The sequence below is a fragment of the Schistocerca gregaria genome, chromosome 1 (assembly GCF_023897955.1).
Source record: "Schistocerca gregaria isolate iqSchGreg1 chromosome 1, iqSchGreg1.2, whole genome shotgun sequence".
NCBI classification, from domain to species: Eukaryota; Metazoa; Arthropoda; class Insecta; order Orthoptera; family Acrididae; genus Schistocerca; species Schistocerca gregaria.
In genome coordinates this window covers 1,002,974,316-1,002,993,661 of record NC_064920.1, presented here as the reverse complement: position 1 = coordinate 1,002,993,661, position 19,346 = coordinate 1,002,974,316, and the positions used below count along the sequence as shown (strand labels likewise).

The 19,346-nt window shown below is 39.8% G+C and overlaps 1 protein-coding gene across 4 annotated transcripts in view; it reads right to left on the bottom strand.

Annotated features, from left to right (window-relative positions):
• Positions 1–19,346, bottom strand: part of LOC126278539 (terpene synthase) — a 111,960-nt gene that overhangs the window by 82,429 nt on the left and 10,185 nt on the right. For 2 of the 4 annotated variants that reach the window (XM_049978718.1, XM_049978726.1), the window contains exons 4-5: positions 14,803–14,942; positions 375–477 (exon numbers count right to left, since the gene is read on the bottom strand). In XM_049978718.1, the coding sequence (XP_049834675.1) occupies positions 375–477; positions 14,803–14,942 (243 nt within the window). Of the gene's footprint in view, positions 1–356; positions 478–14,802; positions 14,943–19,346 lie in introns of all 4 variants that reach the window. The other 2 variants (XM_049978735.1, XM_049978744.1) reach the window with 1 other exon arrangement.

Below are 19,346 nucleotides of genomic sequence, written 5' to 3'. Positions count from 1 at the left end.
TAGAAACCCTGTATTATACATACACATCAGGAAAATTCCCCAGTCTAATGCTGAAAATAAATGAAGCAGAGTGCAGTATATGTACTGTATCAATATTTTCTAAAGGCCTAGGATTACCATGCAGTTACACAATTAGGAGGATCCTTGTAATGTGGGACTGAGATATTTCAAATTTTAAAGTCAAAATAATTTTTGTAATTACAGACAGTCTTTATAGTGAGTAATGATCATAATGAAGTTTTTAAGCAACGAAGGTGACAAACACCAACATCAACATTTCCATCATCAGCATAACTTACATACTTATAATTATTTTTAATATGTTTAAAATTATCATGAAAACAAAAACTACATACCGTTATTCAAAAGGATACGAATGACTTGTCTATCATCTGGTTGACTAGTTATAGCATGAATTATTGGGAAACTGAACTTTCCTTCAGTCAGGTCCTCACAAAAGCTCTTATTTTCTGAATACTGTGGATAACAATATTGTACTGATACAGAATGTTTAGTCTCTTAATCACAAAACTAAAAAAGAATGACAATTTTTAACAGTTTAAAAATAACACACCACTGTAATCATACAAATTTGTATCTAGTATGACTGGACTGACAGTAACATGTAATAGATTACAGATTTTGCAAGAATGTGGTGCTATTCACAACAAATGGTAACAAGAAATTGATATGTAAGATTGCATGTTACAAGGTGGAAAAAAAAAAAAAACATTAAAAATAATACTAATGGAGAGCCAGTAGACCATTAAAGTGGAAATTCAAAGCAAATACAACGGATAATTGAATGCAAATTTTGTAACATATACTGGAAGATTTATCTGCAATCATTGGATGCTACAAAACATTTAACCATAATAAGAATTTTTGTTATTTATAGCTTACAACAGCCTGCTCTGTTTACTTTTATTGCTGCTTGAGATTTTTTTTTTACAACATCTAAAAAACAAAGGCTTACAAATTTGCTGTCAACATGGTTACTATAAGCTGTGTACCATGTGCCAAGCAGTGAATTTCCCCACAGCAGAATATGAAAGGACAAGTTGGAGTTTGGTCATATGTCAGCACATGGCTACAATATCAGGAACTGTCACAAAGGCATACAGTCTGCTGTGCAGTGGAATTGTCGTAGCTCTTGAGATGCTACAAATTTTGTAGTATTCATCATATGCTTTTTTCAGCACTCCTTGGTCTGACAGGTGAGTCAATATCCCATTTACTCTCCTCTAAGCATTTGTTCCTTTTAAATCTACTTTTTTCTTCCATGAAGTGTCACTTCTTTGTAAACAACTGCACTGGTTTCATGTGCAAAGGTGTTAACAATGTACAGAGACACACAGAATAAGGGGAATGTTTGGAATGAGTAGTGGCAGCCATGAGCAGGTGGCAGGACTGCAGGTTCATGATGGCGAGTAAAATGCCTGCCACTTCAGTAATCATGAATCAGTGTAATGGACAACAGTGTGCGCTAAGCATTAAAATGTTTTATAAAAACAGTGATAGTTTGGTAACGGCACAGAGGGAGTTTTGATATTTTTATAATTTTGGACATCATGATGCAATTCCATTGAAACATGCGATAAAATGTTGGATTAATAACTTTGAAGAGACTGAATCTGCCCTCATAAAGAAACCAACAGGATGACCAAGAAGTGTGCATTCTCCAGCGGACATTGATGTTGTGCGCAAGTCTGTCTTACCGAGCTCATGGCATTCAATTTGTAAGCAAGCAACAGTGGTTGGAATGTCCCGGAAGAGAGTTTGCAGCATTCTTCACCTTGATTTAAAATTTCATTCGTACAAACTACAGATGATGCAACAACTGAAGGACAGCTATTACCGGTTATGATTAGGATTCTGTCAACAAATGATAAAAAAAACCAATGATGATGAATTTCTAAACAAGTCGTGGATGTCAGATGAGACATTTTCATCTCACAGATTATGTGAATAAACAGAACTACTATTACTGGGTAAACACAAATCCTAATGACATTCATGAGTGTCCTTTACATGCTAGTAAAGTGACAATATGGAGTGGTGTTCCATCACCTGCAGTTATTAGACCACATATTTTTGCAAATGAACATGGAAACACAATAACTGTCAACTACGAGTGTTATGCGGAGATGTTGCAAGCTTTTGTTAGACCTGAATTGTACAACTTTCCAAACATTCAAGAAGACTGGTTTCAACAGGACAGAATGACATCTCACACTGCATGGCAATCAATGGCATATGTGCAAGAATTGTTTGATAACTGTGTGATCTCCTGATTCAATAACAGTCCCTGGCCCCTTAAATCACCGGATTTACCTGTTTGTGATTTTTTCTTGTGGGGCTACCTCAAGAGCAAAGTCTACACGACTCAACCAAGAACCCTGGACGAGTTAAAACAGAGAATTCGGGATGCAATTCACAGTATCCCAGCTGAGATGTTACAGCAGTCAATGAGGAATCTCAACAGCAGATTTCACGAATGTATTCGTACAGGACGACGCCACCTAAAGCATGTAATTTTTAAAATTCATAAATGCCATCAATGTTTCGTACATGGCAAAGTTGTAAGGTTTCAGAATGTAAGGTTTCAATTACTATGAATGCAATTTCTTTCCTTCATCACTTCTAGTTTTATTCGATTGTGGAAATGTTACCATTTTTGTGTCATCCTGTATTATAGTGTCCAATTATTGTTACATCATTTCAATTCATCAATGTTCAGTCAATTATATTTCACAATATTGACTGTTTCACTTCTACTCTTATATTTGACAAGACAGTTATTGGTGCATGCTACAGTATAGTTTTGGTGGTGGTTACAAATGATGTGCTGAATTTGATCTGCCATGAAGTCTTAAATCCAATCACAAAGCCAGTCTGACATTCCACTAGGTTTCATTCTGTTCACTAACAGTGCAAGCCATTATCAAATATCTTCAAGAAGTCAGGGAACCTGGCATAAACGTGAGTACCATTATGTAAATGTAGATTATCCACAGTGCTCTGGTTCTCAAGGATGAACAGAGGGCACCGAGTTTCCAAGATGTTTGTTTGAAAAATAAGTGTTAATTTTTCTGTAGGAGTCTTAACTCATGAGGATAAAAAAACATGTTCCATAATCCAGCAACAGATCGATGTTATAAGCATAGGTGAATAAACAGGTTCTTCTGTCTAATGACATTCTTGAACTTCTGACCACATTAGTTCTGAGTAAGACTTCAAGCTTTCAATGATTAGCATCACTGTCTTCACCAAGAGCAGTTGAGTGCTGTGGCTACTGCTGTTGTGGCATTATGTAGCAAAGCAATAGCTTCTAACTGGTCAACAGACATTATAATTACATCAAGCTGCCATAGAGGTGTCAATGTCTGCATTAGTGGCACCACCGCTCCCATGGGAACATCTTTTTTGCGGCACGCGCGATCTTTTTTGCGTCACGCGCGATCTTTTTTTCGCTACTCGCTATCTCTGTTTTTGAGCAGCGTGTGTTCTTTTTCCCCTGATCTGGACATACTTGCTTGGTCTGGTCAACTTTTTCCGTATTTATCTTATTCGGTGGTCTTTCTTTGGTATTTAACGTTACCAACACAATTTCTTTCTTTCTCGCCCTTCCTTCCGTGTTTTATTCCTTCTTATGATTACTATTCTAACTTTAGTTATTTAATGTCCCTACCCACCAGTTACCCACTATGTACCCTAATCCTATACCACATTATTTACATTCATTCCGGAAACATGCATTTACCGTAGCCAAACTGCAATCCCACATACTTTTCCTCCGTTCCTGCTTAACCTTTGGAATTACCCCTAAAGGACTTACCTTAAAAGTTCCCATCTCTGGGTGCAATTCCTCCTTCCACCAATCTCTCCTGGACTTCCAGAACCTTCAATCCTTAGCCCTTACCCAACTTGTCCTGAACCTCTACACTACTTCATGTAACCACCACTCCCAACAGCTCCTATCTCTCTTCAAAGTCCTCCACCTCTCAAACCCTTGCTTGGAGAACACACTCAGGAACATCATCCTAGAAGCCAGCCGCAAACTTGAGTCCCATGCCACACACCACCTGAAAAAACTATCCACAGTGCTAGTGCAACACCTAAGAAGTGGGGTCCCTCTCCCTATCCCTCACAAACACCAACCACAACAGAACCGTCAACAAACCCCCCTCATAGCCAACAAACCTAGCCTAGCCACCCTACTCAATCTCCCCATCCCAGCACATACCCCACACAGACCAAATCTCAACTATAACCACAGTCAAATGCCACATATCACCAACTCCAATTCAGTTCTAAACCTCTCATCCAGATCCCTCTCTCCTCAAGAGACATCTGTTCTATCAAAAGGCTTAACCTTTAGCCCCACACCTAAATTCAACCACACTGCCCTGGTTAAAGATCTCCTCTCTTTCACCCGGAACCTCAACTGGAAATATCACTTCACCACCCAAACACAGCCCCCAAATACTAGACCCAGTGTTGAACCTTGTTTAGAACAGTTCCGACCGCCTTCTCAAAGGGATCCTCCTCCCCTCCCCCCAAACCATCCCTTGCAGACGTTTCAGGAATTCCTCACATCCAGTGTTGCCTCCCAGTCCTTCTTGAAGAACATTCCGACAACCCCCAACATCACCCCAGCTGAATCCCGTGCCATTAAGCAGCTGAAAACAGACCGCTCTATTGTAATCCTTCCGGCGGATAAAGGCTCCACAACTGTGGTACTTGACCGTGTGGAGTATGTGGCAGAAGGACTGCGTCAACTCTCCGACACCTCAACCTACAAAGCTGTTACCCTGGATCCCATTCCCTCCATTCAGACTGAGCTGCAGAAAATCCTAAAAATCCAAGGTCCCTCACAAGGCCTCACAATGGCTTCCATAGACTTACTCACTCCACCTGAGCCACGTACCCCTACCTTCTACCTATTACCCAAAATCCACAAAGAGAACCATCCTGGCCGTCCCATTGTAGCAGGCTTCAAAGCCCCAACAGAACGTATCTCAGCTCTGGTAGACCAACACCTCCAACCTATCACCTGCAGGCTCCCGTCCTACATCAAGGACACAAACCACTTCCTAGAACGCCTCAAATCCATTCCCACTCCTCTCCCACCTGAAACCTTTCTTGTCACCATAGATGCTACATCCCTTTACACAAACATCCCACACACCCATGGTCTCTCTGCCCTTGAGCACTACCTCTCCCAACGCCCACCCGAAGATCTTCCAAAAACCTCGTTCCTTATCACACTTACCAACTTCATCCTCACCCATAATTACTTCACTTTTGAAGGCCAGACCTACAAACAAATCAGGGGAACTGCCATGGGAACCAGGATGGCTCCATCCTATGCCAACCTCTTCATGGGCCGCATGGAGGAGGCTTTCCTGAAGACCCAACAGCTGCTTCCCCTGGCCTGGTATAGGTTTATAGATGACATCTTTGTGGTCTGGACTCATGGTGAAGAAACACTCCTTAATTTTCTCCATAACCTCAACTCCTTTTCGAATCTGAATTTCACCTGGTCCTTCTCCAAAACCAAAGCCACCTTCCTGGATGTTGACCTTCATCTTGTTGAAGCTCACATCCACACCTCTGTCCATATCAAACCCACCAACAAACAACAGTACCTTCACTTTGATAGCTGCCATCCATTCCACATCAAACGCTCCCTTCCCTACAGCCTAGGTATTCGTGGCAAACGTATCTGCTCCAGTGACGAATCCCTCAACAATTACACCAATAACCTGACCAGTGCTTTCCTCTCCCGCAACTATCCTGCAGACCTTGTCCACAAACAGATCTCCCGAGCAATACATTCCTCCCCGTCCAACAACAATATTCCTACCCTCAGACCACACAGAAGCATCCCCCTTGTCACCCAATATTATCCTGGCCTCGAATACATCAATAAATTACTCCGCCAGGGATATGACTTTCTCAAGTCAACCCCTGAAATGAGATCATCCCTTGACAAAATTCTCCCCACACCACCCAGAGTTGCCTTTCGTCGTCCCCCTAACCTCCGTAACATCCTTGTTAAACCCTGCAATATTCCCAGACTACCTTCTCTACCCAGCGGTTCCTACGACCCCGCTGCAAAACCTGCCCCATGCATCCCCCCACAACCACCTACTCCAGCCCCGCTACTAGGAAAACATACACAATTCAAGGAAGGGCCACGTGTGAGACTACACATGTCATTTATCAGCTGACATGCCTGCACTGCACAGCCTTTTACATCGGTATGACAACAACTAAACTGGCTGAGCGCATGAACGGACACAGACGAACTGTCCGCCTAGGAGATGTCCAATACCCAGTAGCGGAGCATGCCCTCCAGCATAATTCTAGGGACCTAGGAACCTGCTACACTGTATGTGCCATTTGGCTTCTCCCACCCAACACCAGTCCCTCTGAACTGCGGAGATGGGAACTTGCACTCCAGCACATCCTTTCATCCCGCCATCCCCCTGGACTAAACCTACGTTAAACAACCTCACTCCCATTTACTTTTCAGTCTTCTCCTCTTTCCCTTTCCTCTTTAGTCATTCATGCATCTTTCCATCCTACATCTTTATACTATACACCTCTTTACTTCTGCATGCATCCTCTTTGGTTTGAAGCTGGCACAGTACCTGCAGTAGAATATCTTTGGCTTCCCTCTGACAACCATGCCTCCATCCTTGCTACCTTCCCTGTTTTCCTTTCCCTGTTGCTTCATAACCTGGGTTGTGAGTAACTAAATCCACTTTCCCTTCTTCCCTTTCTTTCCCCTCTCTCCTCCCTGATGAAGGAACATTTATTCCGAAAGCTAGGAGCTTAAATTTTCGGTTGTTTTTTGTGTCTCTATCGGCTGTACTGAGCTGAGGTAAGTACTGGCCAGCCCCTCTATCTCTTTGTTAGTAATTGTTTCATAAAAAAACTCAGTCTGTTTCTCTGTTTCTTCTCGGTATTGAGCTCAGTCCACACACCACCAAGATTGTTTCCACTATCCCAGATGAAGTTGTTCTCTCACATTCTAATTTAATTTAATTTTTAATTAAATTTGGCTCTATTTTGTCCATCTTCATGTTATCATTACGTAGATGACATGTTTATGGAATGGCCACATTGTGTCAAAGCTCTTCAGCAGTGCCTTGAGCCATGAAATACTTATGCCCAAACATCCAGTAGACTGGGGAGACAAAGAGAGAAGGAAAGTTGCCATTTTTAGATGTTCCAGAACAACAAACATGAGATGGGCAACTAAGCCAGTCTGTACTGCAAGCTAACATACACTGATCCATACCTCAGAGTGTAAGCCTCCAACCATCCAGTCCAAAAGAAAGCCATTTTAAATGCACTGGCATACAAAGATAAAACTGTTTGTGATGAGGATCACTTGGATTCCAAAATGAATCATCTGTAGTATGTGTTCTGACAGAATTTCTACGGGGCGTGTGATATAAAGTTGGCACTCTCGAAGAAACAGAAATGTGGAAACACTGAAAAATCACATGATGATTCATTTACTGTGATCCTTCATTTCTGCAATAATACATATAGTAAAACAGGCAGGGTCCTAGGAATAGTCCTAGAATTGAGATCTATTTGGGAAATGCTACAACTGGTTAAGGCCAGTCTCAGCCTTGGGGTCATTGGGATTTATAATACCCCCAGTGTGTGTGGAAGCATTGGGAAGCCCATCTGTATCATTTGCAAATGCTTAATACAGCATCAACAGGAGATTTTAAAAAATCACGAATTTGAGAAATCAGCAGTTGCTGAACACTACATCACAAATAAGCACAAGATACTGTTTGAAGACACTTTTGTCCCAGGCTTATACATACTGTGCTTCTGTTATTAAAGATGCATATAAATTAGAACATCTAAGACTAAGTTTATCCGGGACAGCAGTTATAATATTAGTGGTGCATGGAAACGAGCTCTCAACAATGAAAAGAAACAAAAATTCGCCAAACTTTTTACACTCCTATGGGAGCCGTGGTGCCATCAGCACAGACACTGACACCATTATGGCAGCCTGATGTAATTATAACATACACCACACATTTAGAAGCTGTCCATGCGCTCTATATGGCCACCAAGGCAGCAACTAGATGCTTTTGACTAAGAAAATGTGGTAGTCATTGAAATCTTGAGGTTTTATCTTGAACTGACATGTCATGAAGCCTGAGAATGTTTTATCCAAGAACGTCATTCTCAGGAGTGTTCTTTCATATGATCTATACAGAATCTTATATATGTGGATTGTGATTAAAATCTGCTACAGAAAAGGAAAGAATGTTAACTTAGACAGGGTCAAAATCATCTATCCAATTGCTTATTAATACTGGCGCTGAAACAGACAACAACAAAAAGAATGCCAAAGTACTAAATTAAATTTTAAAGAGTTGTTTTCCTGTGGAAAATTGTTATATGGTTTCTCTAACAATCTTTATATGATTGGCAAAAGGCAACTTCTGAGATAAGTTACTGCAGAATAGAAAATTGATGGAAACTGTTTACCAACTGGAATTGGCTAGTACATAAATCACTGCTTCCCTTTAGTGCAGTTCAATTTGTGACCCTCATGTCCTCTAATCTTTTTCCAAGTAGGCCTATGTTTCTCATGACCTTAAGGGAAATCAACAGCAATAACTCATGGAAAAAGTTCAAAAACCTGCAAAGCTTTCTTTCAATTTTGTCTACTTCTCATGGCAAACACCGTGCAATGTTTAATCTCTCTTCTTACTTCATTACAATGTTTGCTTGCTAACACAGTTACATTTTTATAATCCCTTATATGTCAGAGTATTTGTTAAACCATCTTAAGCATATTTTGGATGGGAGCCAACTACATAAACACGGTTCGTGGGATCTGCATAATTTTTCCGGTAACAGAACCAGTCTTACCACGACATTGCTATTAGGTGCTGTGCGTGAGACCAATCAGTGAAGTCAGTAAACTTCATGTAAAGTAGCAAGACTGATCACACTGGTATGCTGCTGTTCAAAATATCAAGCCACCAGTAACATCATTATTGAAAATATTTCAGCTTGTAAACAAATATCTATTAAATGAAGAGTTAATGTTACTAACAACTTTTAATCACTGTTGGTAATTTTAAACTTTATTTTCTTCATATTTTTGTAGTACTATATTTTTCATTACATTTATTGTAATATATTGAGGGCACAGCTTTATTGATGAGGATGCACGAGTAGCATCACTCCGAGTTTGAGCATCTTAGGCTGCCTTCACACTTTGTGCCAGGATGGTTCGGGATGTACTTGATCGGCCTACACCTCACCAGCACACGCTACCATCCAGAGCATTCATCCAGGGTGTTCACACTGCTCACTGGGCCAACGCAGAGGACAGGAGGGAAATTCACTTCTCCGATTTTCACGTTTTTAAAAAACTGTTGACGGTATATAAGGCTACACCACACTGTTTTACAAATTTGCTTTTTTCTTGCAAGTTTCACTTCCCTTATGAAAAAAGAAAACATTTTCGTTTCATGTGTATTTTTAGTTCCATAACATTTCTCAATTGATTCTGCAGAAAGTGTGAGGCTAAAAAAATCTGAATTTTTTACACATGATAGTGTAGTATCTTAGCTTCTTAATAAGCCTTTCCCTTTTCACAACCCATAAGTCAATCATTGTGAAATGGTGGTATTTGTGAAGCATGTGCGCTTTAATTACAAATCTTGATTTAAACTCTAAGAGCACTTACTTTTCAATAAGTCTTTCAACGTATATTATTGCAAGTGAAATATAGCTAAAAGTACAAAACAATTTTTGAAATGGTACTGACACTTATCTGTCTCCTTTCATAAGAAAATGTGAGTTATTCAGTGGTTTCAATGCTGCAATCACAAGCCTATGGAGCTTTCACAGGTTTGGTGTAGTTCGAACACTACATGATTGAAAAGCAAATTACTAGCAATCAATGCAGGCGTAATATTGGACCCTCGTGTGATTTTATTCATCCATGTTCACCCAATTCCAAATCCATTAAGTTTTCCTTCAGCAACACCCGGTTACACTGGACAGTCATCTGATATGGTTTTACACAACAGACCACATTTTGCGGTATAAAAGATTGGCTATTATTTGTTGTCCATACCCAACAATTAGTAGAATGCACACTTTGTATATGGAACTAGAAGAGAAGAAACTTTACTGTGGATGAACTATGGTAAAAGCCTGCACCATTGTACTTAATTGCTTTCTAGTTGGAGACAAATAATGGTAGATGCCGAAAAATATAATTGTATTTATAGATGTGTCTACAGCTAAGTTCATTAATATGTAACAATTTCCTTTTTGAAATTTTCACTTCTGCTTTTCTGGGAGTGTAATCTCACAAGTTGCAAATAATTTTGTCATTTTTTTTTTTTTTTTTAATTCCAGTCTTTCATCACAATATCAATTCTTTTGACGACGATTGGTTTCAGTCCATAATGACCATCCTCAGATCTTTTCTACGCCATGTCCTAAAGTGATAAGGCCATAATGGCATTGTCAAAACATATAGTCAGCACAGCATCATCACATAGATCTAAAATAAGGTGTAGAATAGGCCACATTATTGCTACTGGCTACTGAAGTAGCCAGTAGCAATAATGACTGTGTGGACGATGTGGCCTATTCTACACCTTAGTTTAGATCTATGTGAGGATGCTGTGCTGACTATATAATTTGACAATGCCATTATAGCCTTATCACTTTAAGACATGGTGTACAAAATATCTGAGGATGGTCATTACTGACTGAAACCAGTCATCGTCAAAAGAGCTGATATTGTTATCAAAGACAGGAATTAAAAAAACATTGGACAGTATTGGATGACTGTTTGTATATGTGACTATGTCGCAGCTGGTGAAATAATTTTGTGGTTGAGACAGACTATCTACACTTTTTAGACAACTGCGGAAAGCTCTTAGGAATAACAAATGTAGGAAAGTTCTGGTAGAGTGTATGCACTTTTGGATTAAAGGCGATGACTCTTCAACAAGCACAAGCATTGAGTTGTTGACAAGGAAAAACACAAAGAAAGAAAGCTTGCTTGCTTGCTTTTGAGCTTTAAAAATGTTTACTCCAAAATATAGCAAGTTATCTTTCTTTTTGTGTTTGCCTATCAAAGACTCAACACTTCTGCTTTTTGGTGAGTGCTTTCCTTCGATCTAAAAATATGTATATTCTTATGAATAATATTTCTACTAGGAAGTTTATATTATGAACCATGGGCAAGTGGAACTGTATTTCAGTGGACTTCTCTCTGAACTGCTTGACCACATCTTGCGAAATTTTTAAAATCTCGTGTCTCTCTCTAAGGAGATTCCATTTAGATTTTTCTGTTTTAACAGAATCAAGGAAGGAAAATTATGGTTTAATGCCTGTTAACCTAGACGTCATTAGAAACAATTGACAGAAAGAATAATGGCCAGGTTCAGCATAATGGCTCTGAGCACTATGGGACTTAACATCTATGGTCATCAGTCCCCTAGAACTTAGAACTACTTAAACCTAACTAACCTAAGGACAACACACAACACCCAGCCATCACGAGGCAGAGAAAATCCCTGACCCCGCCGGGAATCGAACCCAGGAACCCGGGCGCGGGAAGCGAGAACGCTACCGCACGACCACGAGATGCGGGCGGTTCAGCATACCCTCAAACACTGCAGAGCAGGTAAACAGTTAACTATTGACTGATCAACTGATGCAAGTGTGCATGTTATTGTTCCTTCCTCTCCCCCCAACCTCGAGCTGACCTGCACCGGCAAGGGCACCCACTCTTTGACAGCTGATGTGCAAGGTCATACATAATAAAGGTGCAGACTTCAGTTATTCACCATCAGTCAGTCTGTGCTACTGGTACTGTTTTGACAGTGCTGTGACTCATCGAGCTATGGACTTGCACAGGGAAAGAGACATACATATAGGTGACTTTCTTTCTTTACATGAAGAATACCAAAACTTTTCAAAATTTCGAAACAGAATGCAAATTTTCACTAGAGTATAACAGCAACAGAGAAGTTGCAAATAACAATACTGCAAGACAAATTAGTGTACAACAATCGTTGTTTGCAAGTAGAACTTTGTACAGAACCAACTACCTTCAATTTATTATAGTCAAGCACTTCTATTTTAACAAATGGTTTCCTCTGAAGAGGAAGAGAGTTTATTGAGTCCCACTGTTTTTTTCCTTTCTTACTCATGATTAGACTGGTGCCAGTTATAACTTCTCAGAATGATTTGCTTCATATTGTGACACAGGCAGACTGATAGGTGAAAATTCTTGAGATAATGCCATTCGGATCACTGTTTCTGTTTCCACTGACAAGGAACTGTGCATAGCTCTTAGAATTAAAATATATTATGAAATTCATGTGGTGAAACTGCATTTCGATGGGCTTGTCCCTGCACCACCTGACCTCATCTTGGTAAGTTTAAAGTTGTTCTCTGTACCTGTCATTAAGGTTTTTACATTTTGATTTCATCATTTTAATGATCAATAGCAGTGTGTAAGAAGATATGGTTCTTTAGTTTCCTATTGTTATAGATGTATGAAAGTAAATGGACTCAGTAAATGTAGATGGGCTAATTAACTTTTCATGTATCATTACAACAGTTATAATTTTACCCCACTGACTGTGAAATGAGAAGGAACTACTTTAAAAATACTAACTTGTTCAGCAACATTTCTGATGAAAACAGACGGGAGACATCTGACATGTTCACTGCAGCAGCTGAAGCATAGCTTCACTGGCCTGCACTGGAAATATTAAATATTGTGAATGTCATTGGCATGGCACAGCCCTTGCCATCCTCTCATGGCCCAGTTGTCACTGTGAACACTGCAATGCAAAACAACAGGTTTGACAGCCCGGTGCATCACGTCCCAGCATAGCATGTCTTGGCCCTGTGCATCATGGCCCACTCCAGCACGTTTCAGCCCAGGATGCAGTGTGAACAGTTGTTTCTCTTAACAGATCAAAATTTGAATTATAGGAGATGTTTATTATTTCAAGAGGTTATTTTTCTTAGTAGTAAATTATTCCCTAGCCAGTCTTATGGTAATTTGGAAGCAGTGTGGTATGAGCAAGAAGCTTCCCAACAGTTTTGGGCCTTGACTTGTTGGAAACAAGCAGGTTGGTTATTTCAGAGAGAAAAGGTTAATTTGGAAAGGCTATCAATGTCAGCCACAACTTCAAAATTATACAGGGAATGTGAACAGTGTTCAGTCAATTTAACTGTACTGGAGTTTTCTTAGGAAAATGATGATGACCATGTTTAATGTTGAACAATGACATGTGTACAGAACTTCCCCTTTCAAATGTCTGTTGTTCCCTAGTTATCCTCATTAGCTACTGTAAAGTCAACTCCCTTATTCTGGCCTCGCTGAGAATTCCATTCTCCCTCACCTTACCTAGCCTCTGAGTAAGTGACAGTGATTCTGAATATTGGATTTATTACCCTCCTCTCTTTGCACTGTAAGCAGCCTTTTCTGAATAGAAACTTAATATGTATTGCCTTACTAAGCTAGTTTTGGTCTTGATAGCTATTTATTATTATTATTACTACTACTACTACTACTACTACTACTATTATTATGGTAGGTTGGTTCGGGGGAGAGAACCAAACAGTGAGATCATCAGTCCCTTCAGTTTTGAGAAGTATGGGGAAGGAAGTCAGTCGTGCCCTTTGAAAGGAACCACCCTGGCATTTGCCTAAACTGATTTAGGGAAATCACGAAAAACCTAAATCAGTACAGCTAGACATAGATTTGAACCGTTGTCATACCAAATGTGAGTCCAGTGTGTTAACAACTATGGCACCTCACTCAGTAGTGCATTTTTGTTTTATTAACTTTGAGAACATCACCAACACGCTTAGCTGCAAGTCCATTCTTGTTAGCTTGCCTGTCTATTAGATCATGTATTAGATCACTGATGTTCAAAGATGGTGCTGTAGGCAAAAACAGTACTTTTAACTGTTACTGAGTTATTCACGATTAGAAACATGTTGTAGGCTGGCTAGGCTGTTCCAAGATTGCTCCATGGGGCAAGAGCCCCCATAGTTGCCCCTCAATGTGCTTGCAGGCAAAGACAGGTAGTGCAGGCTAACTGCCAGATGGTTGTACTGAACATATTTTGTGCAAGCTGTATGGCCATCCCTGACTGTATACAACTGTACACCCTATGGTCCAGCTGCAAAATGTCCCACACACTAGCTGTTTACCCACCCTTGCCCACCTGTGCCTGTGTCTGCTGGTGGGCATGTGAGATGGAACAGCCTAATTAGGCACTGTATCTGTTAGCTTCCTATCACGAGACAGCCTTAAACATATGAGCCTGAAAATATGAATAAAGAAGCTCAGTGCTCTAAAAATGAGATTTCACAATACTTCTACATTTAAAATTGTTGATAATTTGAATTTTTCTTCGAATGTTAATTTTTATTTCTCTATCAGGGAAGTAAAAGACAACTTCTTTGCTTACACACATCATTTCATGAGATTAAAAAACAGATAAACAAATAAATAAACACTAACAAATGTTTTTTGATCATAACATACAGACAACAAGAGAGAATGGGATTTGTTATGTAACTATGAAAATGTATGTTGCTGTGATACATATTTCTGATAAGTGTGTGTCATTACAAAGAGGAGAAAATGGTTACATAATTTAGGCAATGAACATCAACAAAAGTCATATTTTTCTTTACTGTAGTTATGTGGCAGTTCTATTATTATCCAAACACATAAATTCCTCTTACCTCTTGTAAGCACAGATTGCAGTAATCATCCCTTATTTGGAAGTATAATCCTAATACAGCAGCCAGTTTTGTGAAATCAGCTTTGTTTTCACTAAAGAGCTGCATCAACCTAATTGCAAGCATAAATAATCCACCAGTTTCTGTAAAATAAAAAGTTTATCTAGCTTCATCCCGAAACTATTACCCTAATTAATGCCAACTTTTAAAATGTATAAATAGTAACACAAAGCATTACAGAACAAACTTAATTTTGTTTCTTTGCATAGCACAATGTATAAATGCCATGTACACATGAAACAGACTTAGATACAGAGAGAATTTAAGTTTTTTTTCTACCTAAAGGTAATGCTCATTTTACAATTCGTGCATTTTTATTCATACATTTTACTCTGATGTTGCTTCAAGCTAATCCACAAAGCAGTTACAGGACAAATCTTATATATAACAACAAATGTTCACTTGGGTGTCACTTTAATCAACTAGGCATGACTGCTGCTTCTCTCCAGTCACAAAATAATAGACAATAATTCACTACACAGGTGTCATTCAATTTTCAGTGAACAGGATGGATGAAAGGACACGCAATGCTATAGCTTGGAGATGGGTCATGTTAATTTTCAATATGACAAATATTCTATGAATACAATAAGTATAGGGCTTGATGAAACGGAACAAAATGAGTGCAAATAGTGGACTCTGAACCATGGTCTCAACCCAACACCCACCTCACCACTTCTGGGATATGATATAAAAAGACAGACACACATTAATCAACCTGAAAACAGCTACACAGCTCTTTACCATATTGCATGGAAAATAAAGACAACATCTTCAGAAATCTACTAAATCTCCACAAAACCTTACCTAGTACAGTAGATACTATAAATGGAAAATGTGGATCTACACCAGAAAGTACAGCAGCCACAAATCCAAACATTAATATGCCATGAAGAGCACAAGGTGCAGCCAGCTGCAGGTGGTGGCACATGTCGGCACTAATGACGTGTGTCGCTTTGGATCTGAGGAAATTCTCTCTGGATTCCAGCGGCTATCTGATTTGGTGAAGGCTGCCGGTCTTGCTTACGAGATGAAGGCAGAGCTCACCATCTGCAGCATCGTCAACAGAACCGACTGCGGACCTTTGGTGCAGAGCCGGGTGGATGGTCTGAATCAGAGGCTCAGACGGTTTTGCGACCGTGTTGGCTGCAGATTCCTTGACTTGTGCCATAGGGTGGTGGGGTTTCGGGTTCTGCTGAATAGGTCAACTCAAATCGGTTGATACGTGCAAGTCTTCAGGTCCAGATTGTATACCGATTAGGTTCCTTTCAGATTACGCTGATACTATAGCTCACTTAGCACTCATATACAACTGCTCGCTAACCTATAGATCAATACCTACAGATTGGAAAATTGTGCAGGTCGCACCAGTGTTTAAGAAGGGTAGAAGGAGTAATCCATTTAACTACAGACCTATATCATTGACGTTGGTTTGCAGTAGGGTTTTGGAGCATATACTGTATTCAAACATTATGAATCACCTCGAAGGGAACGATCTATTGACACGTAATCAGCATGGCTTCAGAAAACATCGCTCTTGTGCAACGCAGCTAGCTCTTTATTCGCACAAAGTAATGGCCGCTATCGACAGGGGATCTCAAGTTGATTCCGTATTTCTAGATTTCCGGAAAGCTTTTGACACAATTCCTCACAAGCGACTTCTAATCAAGCTGCGGACCTATGGGGTATCGTCTCAGTTGTGCGACTGGATTCGTGATTTCCTGTCAGGAAAGTCGCAGTTCGTAGTAACAGACGGCAAATCATCGAGTAAAACTGAAGTGATATCAGGTGTTCCCCAGGGAAGCGTCCTGGGACCTCTGCTGTTCCTGATCTATATAAATGACCTGGGTGACAATCTGAGCAGTTTTCTTAGATTGTTCGCAGATGATGCTGTAATTTACTGTCTAGTAAGGTCATCCGAAGACCAGTATCAGTGGTAAAGCGATTTAGAAAAGATTGCTGTATGGTGTGTCAGGTGGCAGTTGACGCTAAATAACGAAAAGTGTGAGATGATCCACATGAGTTCCAAAAGAAATCCGTTGGAATTAGATTACTCGATAAATAGTACAATTCTCAAGGCTGTCAATTCAACTAAGTACCTGGGTGTTAAAATTACGAACAACTTCAGTTGGAAGGACCACATAGATAATATTGTGGGGAAGGCGAGCCAAAGGTTGCGTTTCATTGGCAGGACACTTAGAAGATGCAACGAGTCCACTAAAGAGACAGCTTACACTACACTCGTTTGTCCTCTGTTAGAATGTTGCTGCGCGGTGTGGGATCCTTACCAGGTGGGATTGACGGAGGACATCGAAAGGGTGCAAAAAAGGGCAGCTCGTTTTGTATTATCACGTAATAGGGGAGAGAGTGTGGCAGATATGATACACGAGTTGGGATGGAAGTCATTAAAGCAAAGACGTTTTTCGTCACGGCGAGACCTTTTTACGAAATTTCAGTCACCAACTTTCTCTTCCGAATGCGAAAATATTTTGTCGAGCCCAACCTACATAGGTAGGAACGATCATCAAAATAAAATAAGAGAAATCAGAGCTCGAACAGAAAGGTTTAGGTGTTCGTTTTTCCCGCGTGCTGTTCGGGAGTGGAATAGTAGAGAGATAGTATGATTGTGGTTCGATGAACCCTCTGCCAAGCACCTAAATGTGAATTGCAGAGTAGTCATGTAGATGTAGATGTAAGTTAAGTACTTTACTAGCAATGGTCCTACTGAAGGAATAACCTCTTTCCTTTCTTCTGATCTGAGAAGTAGCATACCCAGCAAACCATTATAACTTTCCACACTAGCAAGGGATTACTATATGTGAAAGTCATGTAGACTGCCACAAACTTATTCTAATATAGACTGAGAATTAAAAGTTCTGGTTCAATATTTATAAGTGAACCCACACTTAACATGATATCATCTCAGGTGGCTGATTATGTTCAGGAAACAAGACACCAATGGCCATATTATTTAAACAAAAAAGAATTAGGAAATACGTGTCCAGGGAATGAAGTTTTGTCTAAACCTGAAATAGATGTAGTGCCTGCAAAAAAGGGACAGTTTATATTTCAGTTTTGTCTAATTAACGAGGCCAGAACAAATCAGATTACATCTCTTAACACATAAAGAGAAATTTGTCAGTTCTTTTTTTGGTCGACATAAAATTACAACAAAGATTAAATGCTGTTATCTAAGGCTACAGCTGACTTTCATCTGTAACATGAGCTCTGGAACTTTTCTGTTGTGAAAATATTTCCACAATGACAACTCAAGGGGTGCCCAATGTACTGAATGCCCACCTCTGGAGTTAAGTGGTCAGTGTGACTGTTACGCAAAGGACCTGAGTATGATTCCCACTACTGCTAGGGATTTTTTCACAGCAGGCGGACCGAAACAAAGTGCACCCAGTCTTTTGATGGCAACTGAGGAGCTACTTGGGCAGAAAAAAACTGAGGCTGGTTCAAAGGGCTTGGAAACTGGCAATATCTGGGAGAGGAGAGAGTTGACCCTGTACCTCTCCACATCGCATGCAAAAAGGTGCCATTAGTGGAGGCTGACATGGCAGCTGGTCCATGCTGAATGGCCAGTTAAGATCGGTCTGCAGAGCTTTGCTTCCTTTTTTTAATGCATTGAGTGAAAGAACAATGTAACATGTTGTTTTCATTTAAGTGAAATTGCATGAATTGCACTTAATTTGAAGGATGAAAGCAATATTTGTGAGATATCTTCAGATTCAAAAGAGCTTGAGTGTGGTATTGCACCGAATCAAGGAAAACTATTAGACCATGTACTGAGAAGGTGTCTTCCAAGCAGTTTAGTTTAAAATCACAAGTCATCCTCACTCTCAACCAAAGAACCACTTTCCTTGAAAACAAAATGTAATTCAACATAACTGTTTAGGCTGGTTTCATGGCTTTGTACACTTCCTTCCATCTGGTATTAATCTTTTCTCATTGACTACTTGTTATGGTAAATCCCTCAAAACTCTAAATATTCAACTTTTTGTTCTTCTAATGTTGTTCTCTCTGCAGCCAAATTGCTGTCTTGTGTGACTTATGTACAATTGCCATTAACTTGACTCCTCACATTAAGGGTTTCCATATTGTTCTTCACCTGTACTGTCTAAATCTCTCCGAAAAACAGTGAATGATTTAGAATTTTTTGTAAATCTATAACTACTCACATACTCCGCATGCCACTTTACATTGCACTGTGGAGAGTAGTTCACACCTGTATTAGTGATCTTCTGTCCTACAACATTCACATACAGAATGAAGAAAAAATTACCCTCCATATGCCTCTGCACTGCTGTCTTGCCTACTTTATAAGGACTCCAAATGTTGGAGAAATACTGAGGATGCACGTCACCTTCATAGGGTCCTCCCAATAGATCTAAGTTTTCTGGTACATGATTACATGTTCATCCCATATCATGTCACTTCTTACTACGGGACGATCTCCATTTGGCATAACTTATGACGTCCAA